At 42.1% G+C, this 15,765-nt stretch overlaps 1 protein-coding gene across 1 annotated transcript in view; it reads left to right on the plus strand.

Annotated features, from left to right (window-relative positions):
- Nucleotides 1–3,744: 3,744 nt before the first annotated feature.
- LY75 (lymphocyte antigen 75) overlaps nt 3,745–15,765 on the plus strand; it is a 94,732-nt gene continuing 82,711 nt past the window's right edge. Inside the window, exon 1 of the mRNA XM_042471671.1 lies at nt 3,745–4,136. Coding sequence (XP_042327605.1) covers nt 3,998–4,136 — 139 coding nt within the window. The 5' untranslated portion in view covers nt 3,745–3,997. The remainder of the gene's footprint in view (nt 4,137–15,765) is intronic.

The following is a 15,765-nucleotide window of genomic DNA, read 5'->3' on the forward strand; positions in this document are numbered from 1 at the left end:
ATTGAACTTTAATAGTATTGCCAACATGGATAGACTAAGGTTAAGTAAGGCCAGGCAGAGCAAAGATGGGATGTTGTGTTGTTGTGTGCCTTCAACTTGATTCCAACTTATGGCAACCCTAAGGCAGACCTATCATGAGATTTTTTTTGGGCAAGATTTGTTCAGAGGGGTTTTTGTCTTTGCTTCCTTATGAGGCTGAGAGTGTGTGACTTCCCCAAGGACACCCAGTGAGTTTCCATGGCCAAGCAGGGATTCAAAGTCCTCAAACCACTACTCCAAACTGGTTCTCTTAAAATAAAATACAAGACTTAATGGAAATCAGAGCTCAATCCTGAAATCTAATTTTCTGTGTCAGGTTTCAACACTTGAACTTAAAAATAATAACAAACAACAACAATGTATTAATTTATTTATTTCATTTGCATGCTGCCTTTCTCCAGGTGTGGGATGCAAGGCAGCTCACAAATGCTAGAACAAAATTAGCTAAGAATTTAACAAGCAAATTAAAACACAATTAAAAGATTGCCATATTAAAACCATAAATTAAACAACATAAGATAGTTGAAAAATATACAAAAGCTAAAACTAGAGTATCTATTCAACCTCATAAGAAGGCTTGCTGCAAGCAGTTACTCATTGAAAAACCTTTGCAAAATAATGCTTCTGTGGTTGTGCAGAATGTTTACTTTTCTTCCTCAAATGAGTAAATTCCATGTATTTGTTCATTTTAAATAAGACAAATATAAATATTATATTCCACTTTTACTAATTTATTACTAATGATGGGCTCTGGCAATCATTCTGGAATATATGGGAAATGGAAACCATTTTAGTGTTGCATGGGCTCCCCACACAAGATCAGCTGTTCACAATAGTTACTTGCTTCTCTTGTGCTAGAAAATGGTCATCTTGTTGCTCACGGCACAGAGATATTTAATATTTTTTGTGTGCCTACTGTAAACAAGGCTTCTGCCTCACAGCCCCTCCTAATTTAATTTTACCTCATTGCAAATAGCTTTTTTCCGGGTTTATATCATATTATATGAGCCCCACAAAGAGCAGAATGTTTGTCCTGTCATGTGCACAGACCTCATTATTGGATTTTTTTTCTTTCTTTTCCATCTAATAATAAAAGATTACAGACCATTTTATCCAGAATATTAGATTACCAAACTGCTTATGGAGCATTTCAAAATGTTTGGAACTTGAGATAAATTGGGTTGGGCCCTGACTTGTAAACTGAGGTTAGGTTTTGTTAAAATGAATGTGACAAGTTAGAGATGGCGTAACTTGTCCTATTAATTTCAGTGGGAATGAAGCACAACTAATTTAGGCAGAATCCAACATACCTCCAACCCTACTGCTGCCACGTTAGTCATTAAAACTATGTTTAGCTACTAACAGCCCACTATTCCAAAATATCTTTTTCTCCCCTTCACATATACACAATGCTGTTTGGAGTACTGTATATTCTAGTCGGAATTTTAAAAATACAGTACATTGCAGTGATGAATGCACTTTTTCATGGTTCTAACCATCCTTGCCAATTTCATTCCCATGACTGGTTCCTAAATTCAGTATTTTGCAGCTACTGTTCAACCTTAGTCTGCACTGGACTGTGGATTGGTGGGGGAATTGTTTCCTCACTTAAAAAAACACTCATAAACTATTTATTTAGCACTTTTGGAAAACCTGGGGTATACCCAACACCAATCCTATGAAACCTTCCTCTTGAGTACAGAAGTACTAGTAGTTATGATTTTGCTTGCATAAGGTTAGGAACCAGTACATTAAAGTGCAGGCTCCTAACCTTATGACAAAATCATAAAACTCCTCAAAGATGAGTACGTGTGGTGGAGAGCCAGCGTGACTTAGTGGTTTGAGTGTCAGACTGTGACTCTGGAGTTCAGGGTTCAATTCCTGCTAGCCATGAAACCCACTGGGGGACCTTGGGCAAGTCACATGTTCTCAGCCTCAGCAGAAGGCAATGACAAACCTCCTCTGAAGAAACTTGACAAGAAAACCCTGTGATAAATTTGCCTTAGGGTTGCCATAAGTTGAAAATGACTTGAAGATACACAACAGCATAAACCAGTGTGGTGTAGTGGTTTGAGTGCTGGACTAACATACCAGGAGACCAGATCTCCAGACTTTGGAGATCAGAGTTCGATTCCTGCTAGCCATGAAACCCACTGGCTTGGGAATGACCTTGGGAGTGTCACACTCTCTCAGCCTCAGAGGAAGGCAGTGGAAAGTCTCCTCTGAACAAATCTTGCAAAGGACACCCTGTGATAGGTTCTCCTCAGAGTCATCATAAGTCAAAAATGATTTGAAGGCACACAATAATAATAATGCTGGAAATTTTGGATATCAAAGAAAATGTCACGAAGACATAATTCTTATTGGGGAAGGAAATGCCTTCATTCCCCCACTGGCTTCCAGTGTTTGGATATGACTCTGGAAGCCAGGGTTCAAATCTCCACTCGGCCATGGCAACCCACTGGCTGACTTTGGTCAAGTCACACACTCTTCACTTCAGAGGAGGGCAGTGGCAGACCTCCTCTGAATAAATCTGGCCAAGAAAATCCTGTCCTAAAGCAGATCCTCCAGGTGTTTTCATAGGAGTTGGAAGAGACTGCAAGGGCCACTCAGTCCAACACCCTGCCATGCAGGAAATCCAAATCAAAGCATCCCCAACAGATGGCCATCCAGCCTCTGTTCAAAGACCTCTAAGGAAGGAGACTCCACTACACTTTTGAACTTCAACTCCCAGAAGCTCCAGCCAGCCTCAGTCATGAATACTGGGAGATGAAGTCCAAAACATCTGGAGGACAAAAGTTTGGGAACCACCGCAGTATGGGTTTTTCTTGGCCAAATTTGTTCAGAGGTTTGCCATGGCCTTCCCCTGAGGAGGTGGAGAGAGTGTGTGACTTGCCCAAGGTCCTCCAGGGTGGCCATAAGTCAGAAATGGCTTGAAGAAGGCACACAACAACAACAACAACTAACCAACAGACCCACAGCCGGCCGGAGCATTGGAGAAAGAAAAATGAGACCCTTATCTATGAAATCACTATGCAAAATCTACCCCCAGGATCAGTCTGGGGCCAAAAGGGGCTGTTCTGAGTTGTTTGGCACCCAGGTTGCTCACCAACCATGAAGGAAGTCCAAAGGAGGGCGATTAAAATGGGGAAGGGTTTGGAAAACATGCCCTTTGAGGAGAGACTTGGGAGGCTGGGTATGTTTAACCTGGAGAAGAGAGGGTTGAGAGGTGATATGATAGCCTTGTTTAAACATTTAAAGGGATGTCATATTGAGGAAGGAGCTAGCTTGTTGCTGCTCCAGAGAACAGGATTCAAGCTGCAGGAAAAGAGATTCCACCTCAACATTAGGGGGAACTTCCTGAGAGTAAGGGCTGTTAGACAGTGGAACACACTCCTTCCTCGAGTCTCCTTCTTTGGAGGCTGCTTTGATTGCGAGTTCCTGCATGGCAGAAGGGGGTTGGACTGGATGGCCCTTGGGGTCTCTTCCAATCAGTACCCAGAGATATCTAAGGCATAAAGGGGGGGAAAACACTGTACCCTTCTGATAGATGGCAGCAGGCCACTTTGGGGACTCATGTTGAAATGATTCTGTGATTCCTTTCGCTTTCGCTGCCTCCCCCCTTCCCCTTTCACCCTTCTTCCCACAGGCCAGAGAGGGAGGCAGGAGGAGGCGAGGCTATATAGCTGCCCAGGCTGGGCTGGGAGGCGTGCTGCTGGGCTTCCTTCCAGAGGGAGGACAAGTGCTGGGCTCCCGCCTCGCCGCCTCTGCCTTCTCCTCCTGGCCACCCTTTGCGCACTGAGGCCGGTGCCAGGCAGAGGAGAGGAGAGGAGAGCGAGGCCATTGGTGCCCAGTTGCTGCCCTCCAGCACTTGGGGGTCGATGTAGCTTCTCCAGGGCAGAGACCGGCTCTCCCTTTGGCGTGGGCACTGGGGCACCTTTGCGCGCCCAGCTTGGAGATGGAGAAGATCAGCAGCAGCAGGAGGCGGAGGAGGAGGAAGAGGGCTCCCCGGTGGTCCCTTTCCCCCTTCCCAGGGGCTCCCTGGCTGCTACTGATGGCGCTGGTGGTGGCGCTGGTGCCCACCACAGACTCCTCAGGTAACCCACCCGCGCAAATGGCTTGGCACCCAGGCGAGCCTCCCAGGAGGCAGAGGAAGGGCAAGAGGAGGAAGAAAGTCAGGGCAGACGGAGTGGCCAGACTTGGTGCCAAAACATACTGCAGAAATGATCCAGTTTGACACCGCTTTAGCCGCCCTGGCTGAGTGCTAGCGAGTCCCGGGAGCTGTGGTTTGCTGTGGCCCCAGAGCCCTCTGGCAGAAGAGGCGGCTCACACAGCTACACTCTCCAGGCTCTCAAACCAGATTATTTCTGCCGTGTCTTTTCCAGGACTTGTCCTACCCTTCAGCCTCCTCCTTCTGCCCAGTTCCAAAACGCCCTCCATTTGGGGCCTATATTTGAATATGGGTTTTACATACGTTTTGAACTTTTCTCTTTGGGCATGTCCTACGCGTTTCTTCAAATAAGGCTACATTTGGAGCAGGGCTAAGAAGCACGGGCGGGGTTTATATTTTTATATGAGTGTTTCCTAGCTTTTTCTTTAGCCAGGTCCTACCCTTTGGGTCGAATGTCCTCCATTTGGCGGGGCCTCAGTTGTCCTCCATTGCGTTTAGGGCGCCAAAGGAGGACAGGAGGGAAATTCGAGGAAAATGCGGGACACGACCAAATAAATAAGCTTAACAAGACTCATATATAGAAATAGTAAATCCGTGCTTCTCAGACATGCTCCGAATGGAGGACAGTATGGACAGGAGGTGGAGGACAGGTCCTGGAAAAGAAGGACCTCTGGTGACCCTGTGCCAAGCTGGGTGGTTCCCCCCCTTCAAGTGCAACTGTGTGGTTGTGTGTTGGTGTGTGTCTCTGTGGTTGTGACGGAGCCCCTGCCTTAAAACTGTCCATTTAGTGGGGAGGTTGGGGACTCCGTCCTGTCCCAAGGGACGTTTCCAAAGGTGGGACTTTCCTGAAGGGAAGCAAAGGCTTCAGGGGCGGCGGAGAGGGGGCTTTGGGGCTTCTTCTGGGGAACTGGGGAGGTCGACGTTTCCCTGGAGGAGCAGAAATGGCCCCAAGGTGGGGCAGAAATGGCCCCTCCTCAGTGGTCTCCACAGAAGAGCTGCCCTACAGTCACTTGACATGATGATGATGAATTACAACAATTATTTATATGTGTGTGTATATAACGTATATGTATATGTATATATATTATGTGAAATACATTCTATAAAATTATATGAAAGCACACAACACAAACACACGCACACATGTAATATTTCATACTGTGTGTGTGTTTTGTGTGTGTGTTGGGTGTTTTCAAGTCCCTTCTGGCTAAGGGGTTTTCATGCCAGGATTTGTTCAGAGAAGGTTTGCCCTGGCCCCCTGCCTTCCCCTGAGGCTGAGAGAATGTGACCTGCCCAAGGTCACCCAGTGGGTGTTCACATGGCTGAGTCAGGATTTGAACTCTGAACTTCAGGGTCGTAGTCCAATGCTCAAACCACTACACCACGCTGGCTCCCAAATATGCCTGCATGCATGCATACATACCTACATATATACATTTGGGAGCTAGCTTGGGGTAATGGTTTGAGTGATGTATTGAGTGTGTGTGTGTGTGTTATACACACACTCATATACATATTAACAACATATATATCATAACATATATATGTGTGGGTGGGTATTATACACACATACTCATATACATACGAATAACATATATATCATATCACATATATGTGTGTGTGAGTGAGTGTGTGTATTATACACCCACACATACTCATGTACATATTAATAACACATATATAATAACATATATGTGTGTGTGTGTGGATTATTATTGTTGTTGTTGCTGCTGCTGCTGCTGTTGCTAGAGCCAGCCACTGCTGGGCCCTGAAACCTGGGAAGAACAAACAGGTGCCAGGGCATGTGCAGAGTACCATTTCCCTCTGAAGTGTGTCAGACCCAATTATATCCCCCCCTCTTCCGCAGAGAGTAGTTAAGAGAGTAGTCCTTTCCTTCTCCCACCCCTTCACAATATTGGCCCAAGTGGCATCTCTCTCTCTTGGCAAAGGGCAGGACAGGAGGAAAGTGGCTTTCGGTTTTTGTTCTGCTGGGATGGGAAAGTGTGTTGCCTCTTCTTCCACGCCCTCTGCACCTCTTTTTTTGCCTTTTCTCCAGGCGTTAGTTCAGGGTTTGAAGGAGAGATATCCCTGCTAGGCATGACTCAGGGACTCTGAGGCTGGCTGGCTGGCATCCAGCTCCCAGCTGCCACTTTAAATGCAAAGAAAAAAATAAAGAAAGAAAGGGGAATTCCACACTGGGACAGGAACCACGGAAAAGTTGCATTATTGGTGCAGGGAATAAACAGGTTTGGTTGCTTAGGGTGCATATACACTGTGGAAATAATGCACTTTGACACCACTTTAACTGCCCTGTCTCCATCCTACAGAATCCTGGGATTTGTAGCTTTGTTGAGGCACCATCAACCTTCAGCAGAGAAGGCTAAAGACCTTTCGAAACAACACACCCCAGAGTTCTATGGGATGGACCTAGGGCACTTAAAGTAGTGCCAAACTGCATTACTGTATTTCTTTTTTTAAAAAAAATATTGAGATTGTTTTAGATAACATTTATAAAATACATCTCATATACTCAAACGTGCATATTCACAACAAAAATTACAAAACAAGGAAAGAAAATACACACAACACAATTTGATCATTCATACATCATTCATTACTTCCGTATCACCAGCTTTAATCATTTTCCTTTTCCATTACTAAACAATACAGACTATCTTATATTGAAAATATAATTGTTTTCTTTCCTTACTTTTCTGAGGTTTGTCTTTCTTCTTTTAATACACTTTTCTCTATCTAGTTTAAATCTACCTTCAAATTACTTATTTCAAACTTCATTATTTCTACAGTGTAGATACAACCCTTAGTTTCACTTCAGGGAACAATAACAACAACCACAACAATTCTCTTTGGGTGTCACTTCCCCCTACCTGCCTCTGCTGTTTCTGTCTGCTACTTCTTTCCTGCACAACTTTCCTGTCATCATTGCATGGCACTACAAATAACTAGTGTTCCTCTTTCATTTTGTTGTTGTTGTTGTGTGCCTTCAAGTCATTTCTGACTTATGGTGACCCTAAGGTGAACCTATCATGAGATTTTCTTGGCAACTTTCTTCAGAGGAAGTTTGCCATTGCCATTCTCTGAGGTTGAGAGAGTGTGACTGAGTGCGAAATCAAACCCTGGTCTCTAGTCCAACACTCAAACCACTATGCCATGCCTGTTGCCTAATGCACCAAATCTCTGTCAGGAAAAAATAGTGGTGGGACATTTATCCTGAGTCTGAATCAAGACCGAGCATTTTTAAAATAAATAAATAAATAGAGTAGAATAGAATAGAATAGAATAGGGTTGAGCACACTGATTTCAGAAGCCTAAGAAACTAAGAAAGGCATCAGATCTTGTCTGATATTGGAAACTAAGCAGGGTCAGCCCTGGTTAGTACAGTACTCAGATGGGAGACTACCAACGAATACCAGCCTGCCAAATTAAACCCTAAATCCTACCAGTAGACCTAACAGAAGTAGACCCATTGAATCAATTATATTTGCACAAGTGTTGACTCACTGTTCAATAATTGATCTAATTGGTCTAAATTTAGGGCTACGGATAGGATTCAAATCTAAATAAAAAAAATGCCCTTGCATTATTCTGGTACTTGTGATAGCTTTCTTCCTCTGCCTATGTTAGGACCAACCTTGGTTTCAGTTCATCAAACATGTTTAGTCATTTAAGACTCTTTGCAGACCCCTGCTTCTCCCAGCCTCAGATTAAAGACTGATAGGGTTATGCTTTTGCACTGGTGATAGGAATTTTCTGGCAAATTATGAACTCCCCCCTCCCCCCCACAACAATCTGACTTGCTTGTAAACTGAAACTTTAAAAGGATGTGGCATGTTAATTCTACATGCTGTGGAAATATTTAAAGGTGTCTCAATAACTATTTGAAGTAAATTATTTGACTGGAGAAGAAAATTAGGAAAGCTCCCTGTACTCATTTACCTGGGAGTAAGCCTCATTGATACCAGTGGGGATTAGTTAACTTTTGCGTGGATCTGTAAATGTTATATGCAAAGACATTCAAACCTTTCCTTTCAAATTATTATTATTGAAAAACTTCTATTTAAATATTATAAAATATGAGAGTTCATTGGCACACACATTTCTTATACTGTTTAAATTTGGAAGGCCTTGGGTCCCTTTCTGGAAGAAATTAAATAAATAAACAAATCTCTCCCCCCCCCCAATAGAGCTGTGTACTGGCTATATATCCAAGGGTAGTTTTTGAGAGTGGGGAGGAAAGCTTTGAAACTGCTCAGTCTGAGAGATATTGTACCCACACATTAGTGATATGATTATGGAGATAGTGCAATTGGTGACAATGACCCTCTACTCCCAGTAAACGTCTATTTCTTTCTTTTAATATGAATTCCCCCCCCCCCCCCCCCATACACATGCAGACACATCCCTGCAGTGATAGGGTACTAGGTTTGCCAGGGCACCCCATGAGACAACAAAGGTACATTTGCAGAGTGCATAAAGTAATCTTTCTCCTGGCACCACTTTCATTAACAAAGGGACATGCGTGGTGCTAAAAACATTATGGTCAATTTATCCATCTCAGGCGTTTGCCTGGATTGAAATGCATTAATTAATCAGATCTCTTATGTAAGCAATTGTCCCATTTCACCCCTGCTAGGCCATGTGGCAGAGATGGTTTTGTTGTTTGTTGTTGTTGTTGTTGTTGTGTGCTTTCAAAGTCATTTCTGAATTATGATGATCCTAAGGTGACTCTATCATGGGGTTTTCTTGGCATGTTTGTTCAGAGGGGGTTTGCCATTGGTGTCCCCTGAAGCTGAGAGCATGTGACTTGCCCAAGGTCACCCAGTGGATCTTGTGGCCAAGGGATTCAAACTAGGTTCCAGAGTCATAGTCCAGTGCTTAAACCAGGCTGGCCCAGGATGCTGCAAATGAGGAAAGATTATACAAAACCTCACACAACATACCTGGAGGCTGTTTCCTGCCTTTGAACTAGGAATAAAACATTGAATCTGCAGAGTGAAATGCCTTTGTAGACATGCCTCAAGGCTTCATCTGCATGCTTTCTTTTTGAAGGAAGTTTTGCAAGAATAATGTTTTGTGGGTGTAATCTGTAGCTATAAGTGGTTGCAAAACTGAAGTGTCTAGACTGCATTTTGTCCCACTGCAGTTTTATGGCAGGATTAAGTTGTTCCACAGTGCTACCTGAAAAATTCAGATGCAACAATACTTGATGAAACATGCCAATCCAGTCCTTTAACTGGTTTATTTTCCCAGTCCCAGAGTCCACAGTAAAATCTGATTGTAGCAAGGGTCACATGAATTTATCACAGGTTCCCTTACACTGAGATTGTGGAAGTCTTTGTGATCTTCCAGATATACAGTATCTCCTATGAGAAGACTAGGTTGCACGACTATAGCCGTTTTTTCAGGGCCAACTCTCAGGAGCTGGAGTTCAGTGCCATAATAGTTTGTTCAAGCTTTCTTTTGTCTCTAGTTGTAGGCCCCAGATACTTGCAGATTGCAAACTAGGACTTCAGCTATAACCTCCCAGAAAAGAGGAAAGCCAGTTGCTTATTCGTTGTAGCAAGAAATGACTAGTGCAGCATGCTAGAACAGGTGCAAGTTGATAGGAAAACAGGAGTAGTATGAGAAAAAGGAAGAAAGAAAGAAAGAAAGTAGTCCTGGGACGGGTAAACCAAAAAACCAACAAAGAGATGTTGAGATGCCAAGCCTCTGTATACCCAGCAACAATTACTTGAACTTCTAACTCATAAATCTTGCCCAGAGGCAGTTCTGTGTTTGAAGAAAACTTGTCTCTACTTTGCCTATACAAAAGATACAGTTCTTATGTTAAAAAGAGTCATCTCTGTGATGGGTGTACTTAAGTGAGGTGGCATTTACAATTTGTGCATAAAAGAAGCAGCCTGACTGATAAGTTCATTGCTTTGATCTCTTTTTCTTCTTCTCTCCACTGGCACCAGTATTGTTACCCCTTTTCCCACAGATATGCCTCCAGGTACCTCCTGGCTTAGAGCTGGCTGGCAACATGGATATGCACACCTGCCATGGCAGTAAGCTGTTTTATACAGCAGTGCTGGGAATCTGTATAAGGCTCTTGAAGGTAATCCTCTGGCCTGAAAGACAATTGGATTTTAAAAGTTGAGAAACAAGGAGGGGTGCATACATTCAAAATCAGTAGCACTACATTGATGGCCACTGCAATGTCACCATTGCAGCTGAAGAGGAAGGGTGCTTCCAGGCAGCTCCTAGCACTCCCAGCCAAGAGGCATTGTGTAACTTTCCATTTTTCTTTATTTAAGATACTTTGTTCATAGTAAGAAAAAGATGGAAGGAGTAATGTGGAAGCCTTGGAGAGTTAGAGATTGAAAAGCATAATACCTGGATTTCCAATAAAATTCTGTTTCGCACAGGCTGACCTCACAACAGGACTCCTGCCTGGAAGCACTGTTAGACAAATGTTGGGTATGTTTTGCAGGGAGGGGGGAGTACAATGACCAAAATCCCCAACCAGCACACTAGTTTTCCAACCTCTGGCCTGAGATGCTGCCTGTCACAGTGGTCTGATGATTATGATCCTAATTTGGAGCATGTACAGCATGCTCCAGATAAGCAGTCTCATTAATCATTGCAACAAGCTCGTAGAATAGATCCGCATTGAATGTCCATAATATGCTAAAGGTTTATTGAGGATGAGGTTCATGTTTCAGGTGAGTTAGACAGGTTTATCTAGAGACTTCTTGGCTCATGTTTCCTCTTTCTAGCCATCTCAAATGCTCAGAAAAACTTGCAAGTAGGATACTGTGAGGATAGCTGCCCATCCCTAGCCTTCACTAATTAGAATCACACATGGTATAATTTAGGGATATTTTATCTGGCCTTGGAGGCATCCTCTTTCCTTCCTTACATTACATCCTTTTACCAACCGCCTAGTTTGGAGAGAGCCTTTAGATGTTGTAAATTTTGCTATTCTGAATATATTAATATCATTCCAGATTCCAAATCAATTATTGATGAATTTATGTGGGGAATACTATAATACACATTCCTGGGAGCTCAATTGTTTTTATCCATCTAGGCACCGTAAAAATAATTGGGTTTATTATAGCTTCTGGTAACCAGTGGTCAAATCCTAAAAAGAACCATTTCCTCTGACCAGTGACTGCTAAGTTTCTGTAGGTGTGTTTGGTGAGGGACTTTTTGAAAGCTTTTAAAAAATTCTCAGTTACTGTCCTACTGGCTTTTGTTGTCACTGTTGGGTCATTGGGAGTAAATGTTGAAGACCTCCCCCAATCATATAAATTGCATGGTAAAATGAAAACGGAAGGAAAAAAATTAAACCTTGCGGCATCTTTTGAAGTAGCCACAAAGACTACTTTTCTTTCCTTTTTGATACTGAAACAGATACTGTTGCTACTGTGGTGGGAGAAATCGTTGTGTTTCACTGCCATGTAGTGTAGCATGTTTTTTTTAAGTTAGTTCACTCTTGAAAAATCCACTATATTGTTGACTCAGCCACAGAAGTTTATCACACTAGGGAGATCCTAAAGAAAAGCAGGATTTAAACTAGAAATAAATAGAAAAGAAACCCACAAATGTCCGAAGTTTATCAGATGATGTCGCTGTTAAAGTGAAATAACGCAAAATTAAACTGAACTTAAAGCGGAGAAAACCGACAGTTTTTTACTTTCAGAACTTCCCAAAAGTAAAAAGCTGCCGGTTTTCTCCACTTTACATTCAGTTTAACTTTATGATATTTCACTTTGGGGGTAATTTTGTGTGTTAAACTTCCCACATTTGCAAGTTTTCCTTAAATTTAAATCTCTTTTAAATCCCGTTTTTCTTCAGGATCTCCCTAGTATGATAAACTGCACAGACACTTCTGTTTAGGTAGGGCAGGGGTAGGCAACCTTTTTGAGCCGGGGCCGGGTTGCTGTCCCTCAGACAACTGGGGGGCCGAAGCCAAAAAATAAATAATTAAATAATTTTAAAAAAAATTAAATAAATAAATAAAATGGGACAAATGTAGGACAAAATTTTCAATTGGTGGACACTTTTTTAAAAAAAAGTGGAGGACACGGGAAAAAATTTGCTGATTTTTTTAAAAATGTTAATATAAATGCATGTTTCTGAGGCTTCTATAGACAATTGCCCCTGCGCGCGAGAGGCCAAAGGCCCCGGCGGCAATCGGCGGCAGAACCAGGCTGGGGCCGGTCCCAAGGCCTTGCCGGGCCGCAACCGGCCCATGGGCTGCAGGTTGCCTACCCCTGAGGTAGGGCATGATTTGGTCTGCCTGTACACTACAGAAATAAAGCAGTTTGATACCACTTTAACTGCTATGACTCCTTCAATGCTGTGTCGCATGTACACTGGAGGGGCACTGTGACACTGTGCGCCGTGCAGTGTGGTGCGTGGTGCCCCGACTCCGTCCCCAAGCTGGCCCAAACTGCCAGTCTGCAGATGCCCAAAGCTCATAGTGATTGAAAGTAATTAAGGCCCTCATTTAGGGCAAGTGTATCCCACCTGCAGAAAAAAGACTATTTGTGTGTCCAGTTGGGTTAACTCATTCTTCCTTGATCTGCTACTTCCTGCACAGAACTCCTTACCAAATTTTACATTTGAAGCAATGAGTAGTTTAAATGGCTCTCAGCTAGAGTTAGCAGACTCTTGGACTGATGATTCTGTGGAGAACTTGAAGAAGAAATACTTCTGTATCAAAATTATAAAGCTCATAGGATAGACCCTCAGGATATGTTTTGAGGCTCTTGGATACCGGATATATTATAGCTACAAATGACTTTCTCTTAAGGCTTTAGTTATAGAAAAGAGTAAGAACAGTAAAGTGATTCTTATGTAGAAAAGGAAACAGTGAAAATAAATCGTACAATTCAGTTGCTGCTCTTTGTTTCCAAAGCATGTTGCCAGCCACAAGAGTCCTACTTACTTTACTGTATCTTTAAAACTTTGCTAGGAGTGTTTTTTGTTTTTTTGTTTAATTGTGTTTTAATATTTGTATTTTGTGCATTTTAAAATAATGTTTTTTAATTTCTGTAACCTGCTTTGAGTCCCAATTTGGGGAAAAGGTGGGACATAAACTATTATTATTATGCCCTTTGTTCTGTATAGTATTAATGGAACAAGCCATTATACTGTATACAAGGAGAGGATTTTAACACATTTCTGTCTATTTCCAAATCAACAAACCAAGAAGATATTTTTTACAGCAAAATAGTGTCTCTGCTATATAAAGACTATATTGTGGCTTTGGTAGCTAAAAAACAAAATACAAATATTTTATCGGTCACAAACGTACGGTAAGTCTTACATGAACTTAAAAGATATAGCCCTAATGAAACACATGAATATCCAGGCCAGTAAAGAATATACTTTTCTACCAAGTTAATAGATTGGATGCAGACCCTTCTTTGCATCCTTCTCTTAGAATTATCTACGAAGGGTTGTTATGGGGTATAGTTTTATTTATCCTTTTGAATGTTCTATGGCCTGCTGTAGCAGTAGATCACATTTTAGAAATCAAATAGAACTTGCATAGTACATTTCAGCTGGATGCATTAGACACAGAACAATTGTTTTCTTCCAGCAAATTGGTAGAGGCATGACTCCAGAGAATATGCCCTGAGTGGGTTGCGAGTGCACAAACATGCTTTTCTGTAGCTAGAAAAGCTTTGTTTACAAAACACCAGCACTTGGGCTAATATAATCTGAATAAATATCTCAAGTCCCAGTTAATTTGCTATTTTAAATGGTTTCACATAAAGGCTTGTGTTTGTTTCATAGAATAATTAATTTTGTTTATTAAAAAATTAAAAAGTATTAATTTAGCTAGAACAGAATGTAACACACAAGCACACTTCACAGTCAGAAGAAAGAGTTAATCAAGAATTGATAAATAAAAATTTTGATAGGACGTCTTCTGTCTGGTATAAGATTGTTAAAATCCAAAGTGATATCATATGCTTCTTCAAAAAACTTAACTCAGGTCCAAAACACACTGCAGAAATAATCCAGTTTGAGACGGCTTTATAACTGCCCTGGCTCAGTGCTGGGGAATTCTGGGAACTGTGCTTTAGTGAGACATTTCGCCTTCTCTGTCAGAGAGCACTGATGCCACAATAAACTACAATCCCCAGGATTCCCTAGCACTGAGCCAGAGCAGTTAAAGCAGAAACAAGAGCCCAGGTGGCACAGTGTTAAATGCCTGTACTGCAGCCACTCACTCAGTCATAAACCACAAGGTTATGAGTTGAACACCAGCCAAGGGCTCAAGCTCGACTCAGCCTTGCATCCTCCTCAGGTCGCTAAAATGAACACCCAGATTGTTGGGGGCAATTAGCTTACACTTTGTAAACTGCTTAGGGAGTGTTTAAGTGCACCGATAAGCGGTATAGAAATGTTCTTGCTATTGCTATTATTTCTGCAGGTTTTGGACCTTCCTTTTCAGCCAGGGTTTCTGGGGTTGTCTGGAAAAAAAATAACATTATTTTGTTGTTATGCTATTAACATATACACAAGGAGTGGCAAAATACAGTGCATGCAAATCACATTGGGCCCAAGGCTGTTTTTGTGGCTTTCAACCCTGCAGACTTCCCATACCCCTTTTTCTTTCCCCTTGAAGGATCTCAGGGGCAAAAAAAATTTCCCCACACTTGCTGCAGTTGCCTAACCTTCATATACACGCAACCCCTGATAAAGGTTGCTTGGACTTTTGGGGTTCATCACCACACTATTAGCTTTCTTCTATCTAATTCTAAGGAAGTCACTATATGATGCTCGACTAGTGTTTCCTGACATTAAAGTTCTGGATGAGAGTGAACAAACTGAAGCTTAATCCAGACAAAGCAGAGTGCTCCTGGTAATTCCTAAGGCAGATCAACAAATAGAAGTCCAATCTGTGATAGATTGGATTGCATTCCCCATGAAATCTCAGGTTTGCAGCTTGCATGGACTCTTAAGTTATCTTTGTGCTTGGATACTTGGGTTTCAGAAATGGGTAGGCATGTGCAGTGGATCCTTGTTATACGCTGGGGTTTGGTTCCAAGATCCTCCATGTATAACAAAATCCGTGTATGCTCAAGTCCCATTAAGTATAATGACATAGCAAAATGGTGTCCCTAATAAAAAATGGAACATCAAGTTAAATTTATACTTTTTTGGAACATTTTCAAACCGTGTATGCTTAAATCCGTGTATAACAAATCCGTGTATAAGAAGGTCCGACTGTATTTGCATAGTTAAAAGTAGTGATCTAATTCAAGGAGAGCTGGCCATGGTGAAACATCTTGATTACAACCTGTTTAGGTTACTGGAACACAGTCTACATAGGACTCACTTTGGAAACTATTCAGAAACCTCTGAGGGTCCAAACTGCTGGGGCCAGACTCTTGACTGGAGCTGATTATAGGGAACACATAATGTCCCTGCTATATCTTCCTAACAGATTATCAGTCAATTTCCGGGCATAATTCAGAATGCTGGTTACAACCTATAAAGCCCTATATGGCTGAGGTGCAGACTATCTG

This window comes from Sceloporus undulatus, chromosome 1, assembly GCF_019175285.1.
Source record: "Sceloporus undulatus isolate JIND9_A2432 ecotype Alabama chromosome 1, SceUnd_v1.1, whole genome shotgun sequence".
NCBI classification, from domain to species: domain Eukaryota; kingdom Metazoa; phylum Chordata; class Lepidosauria; order Squamata; family Phrynosomatidae; genus Sceloporus; species Sceloporus undulatus.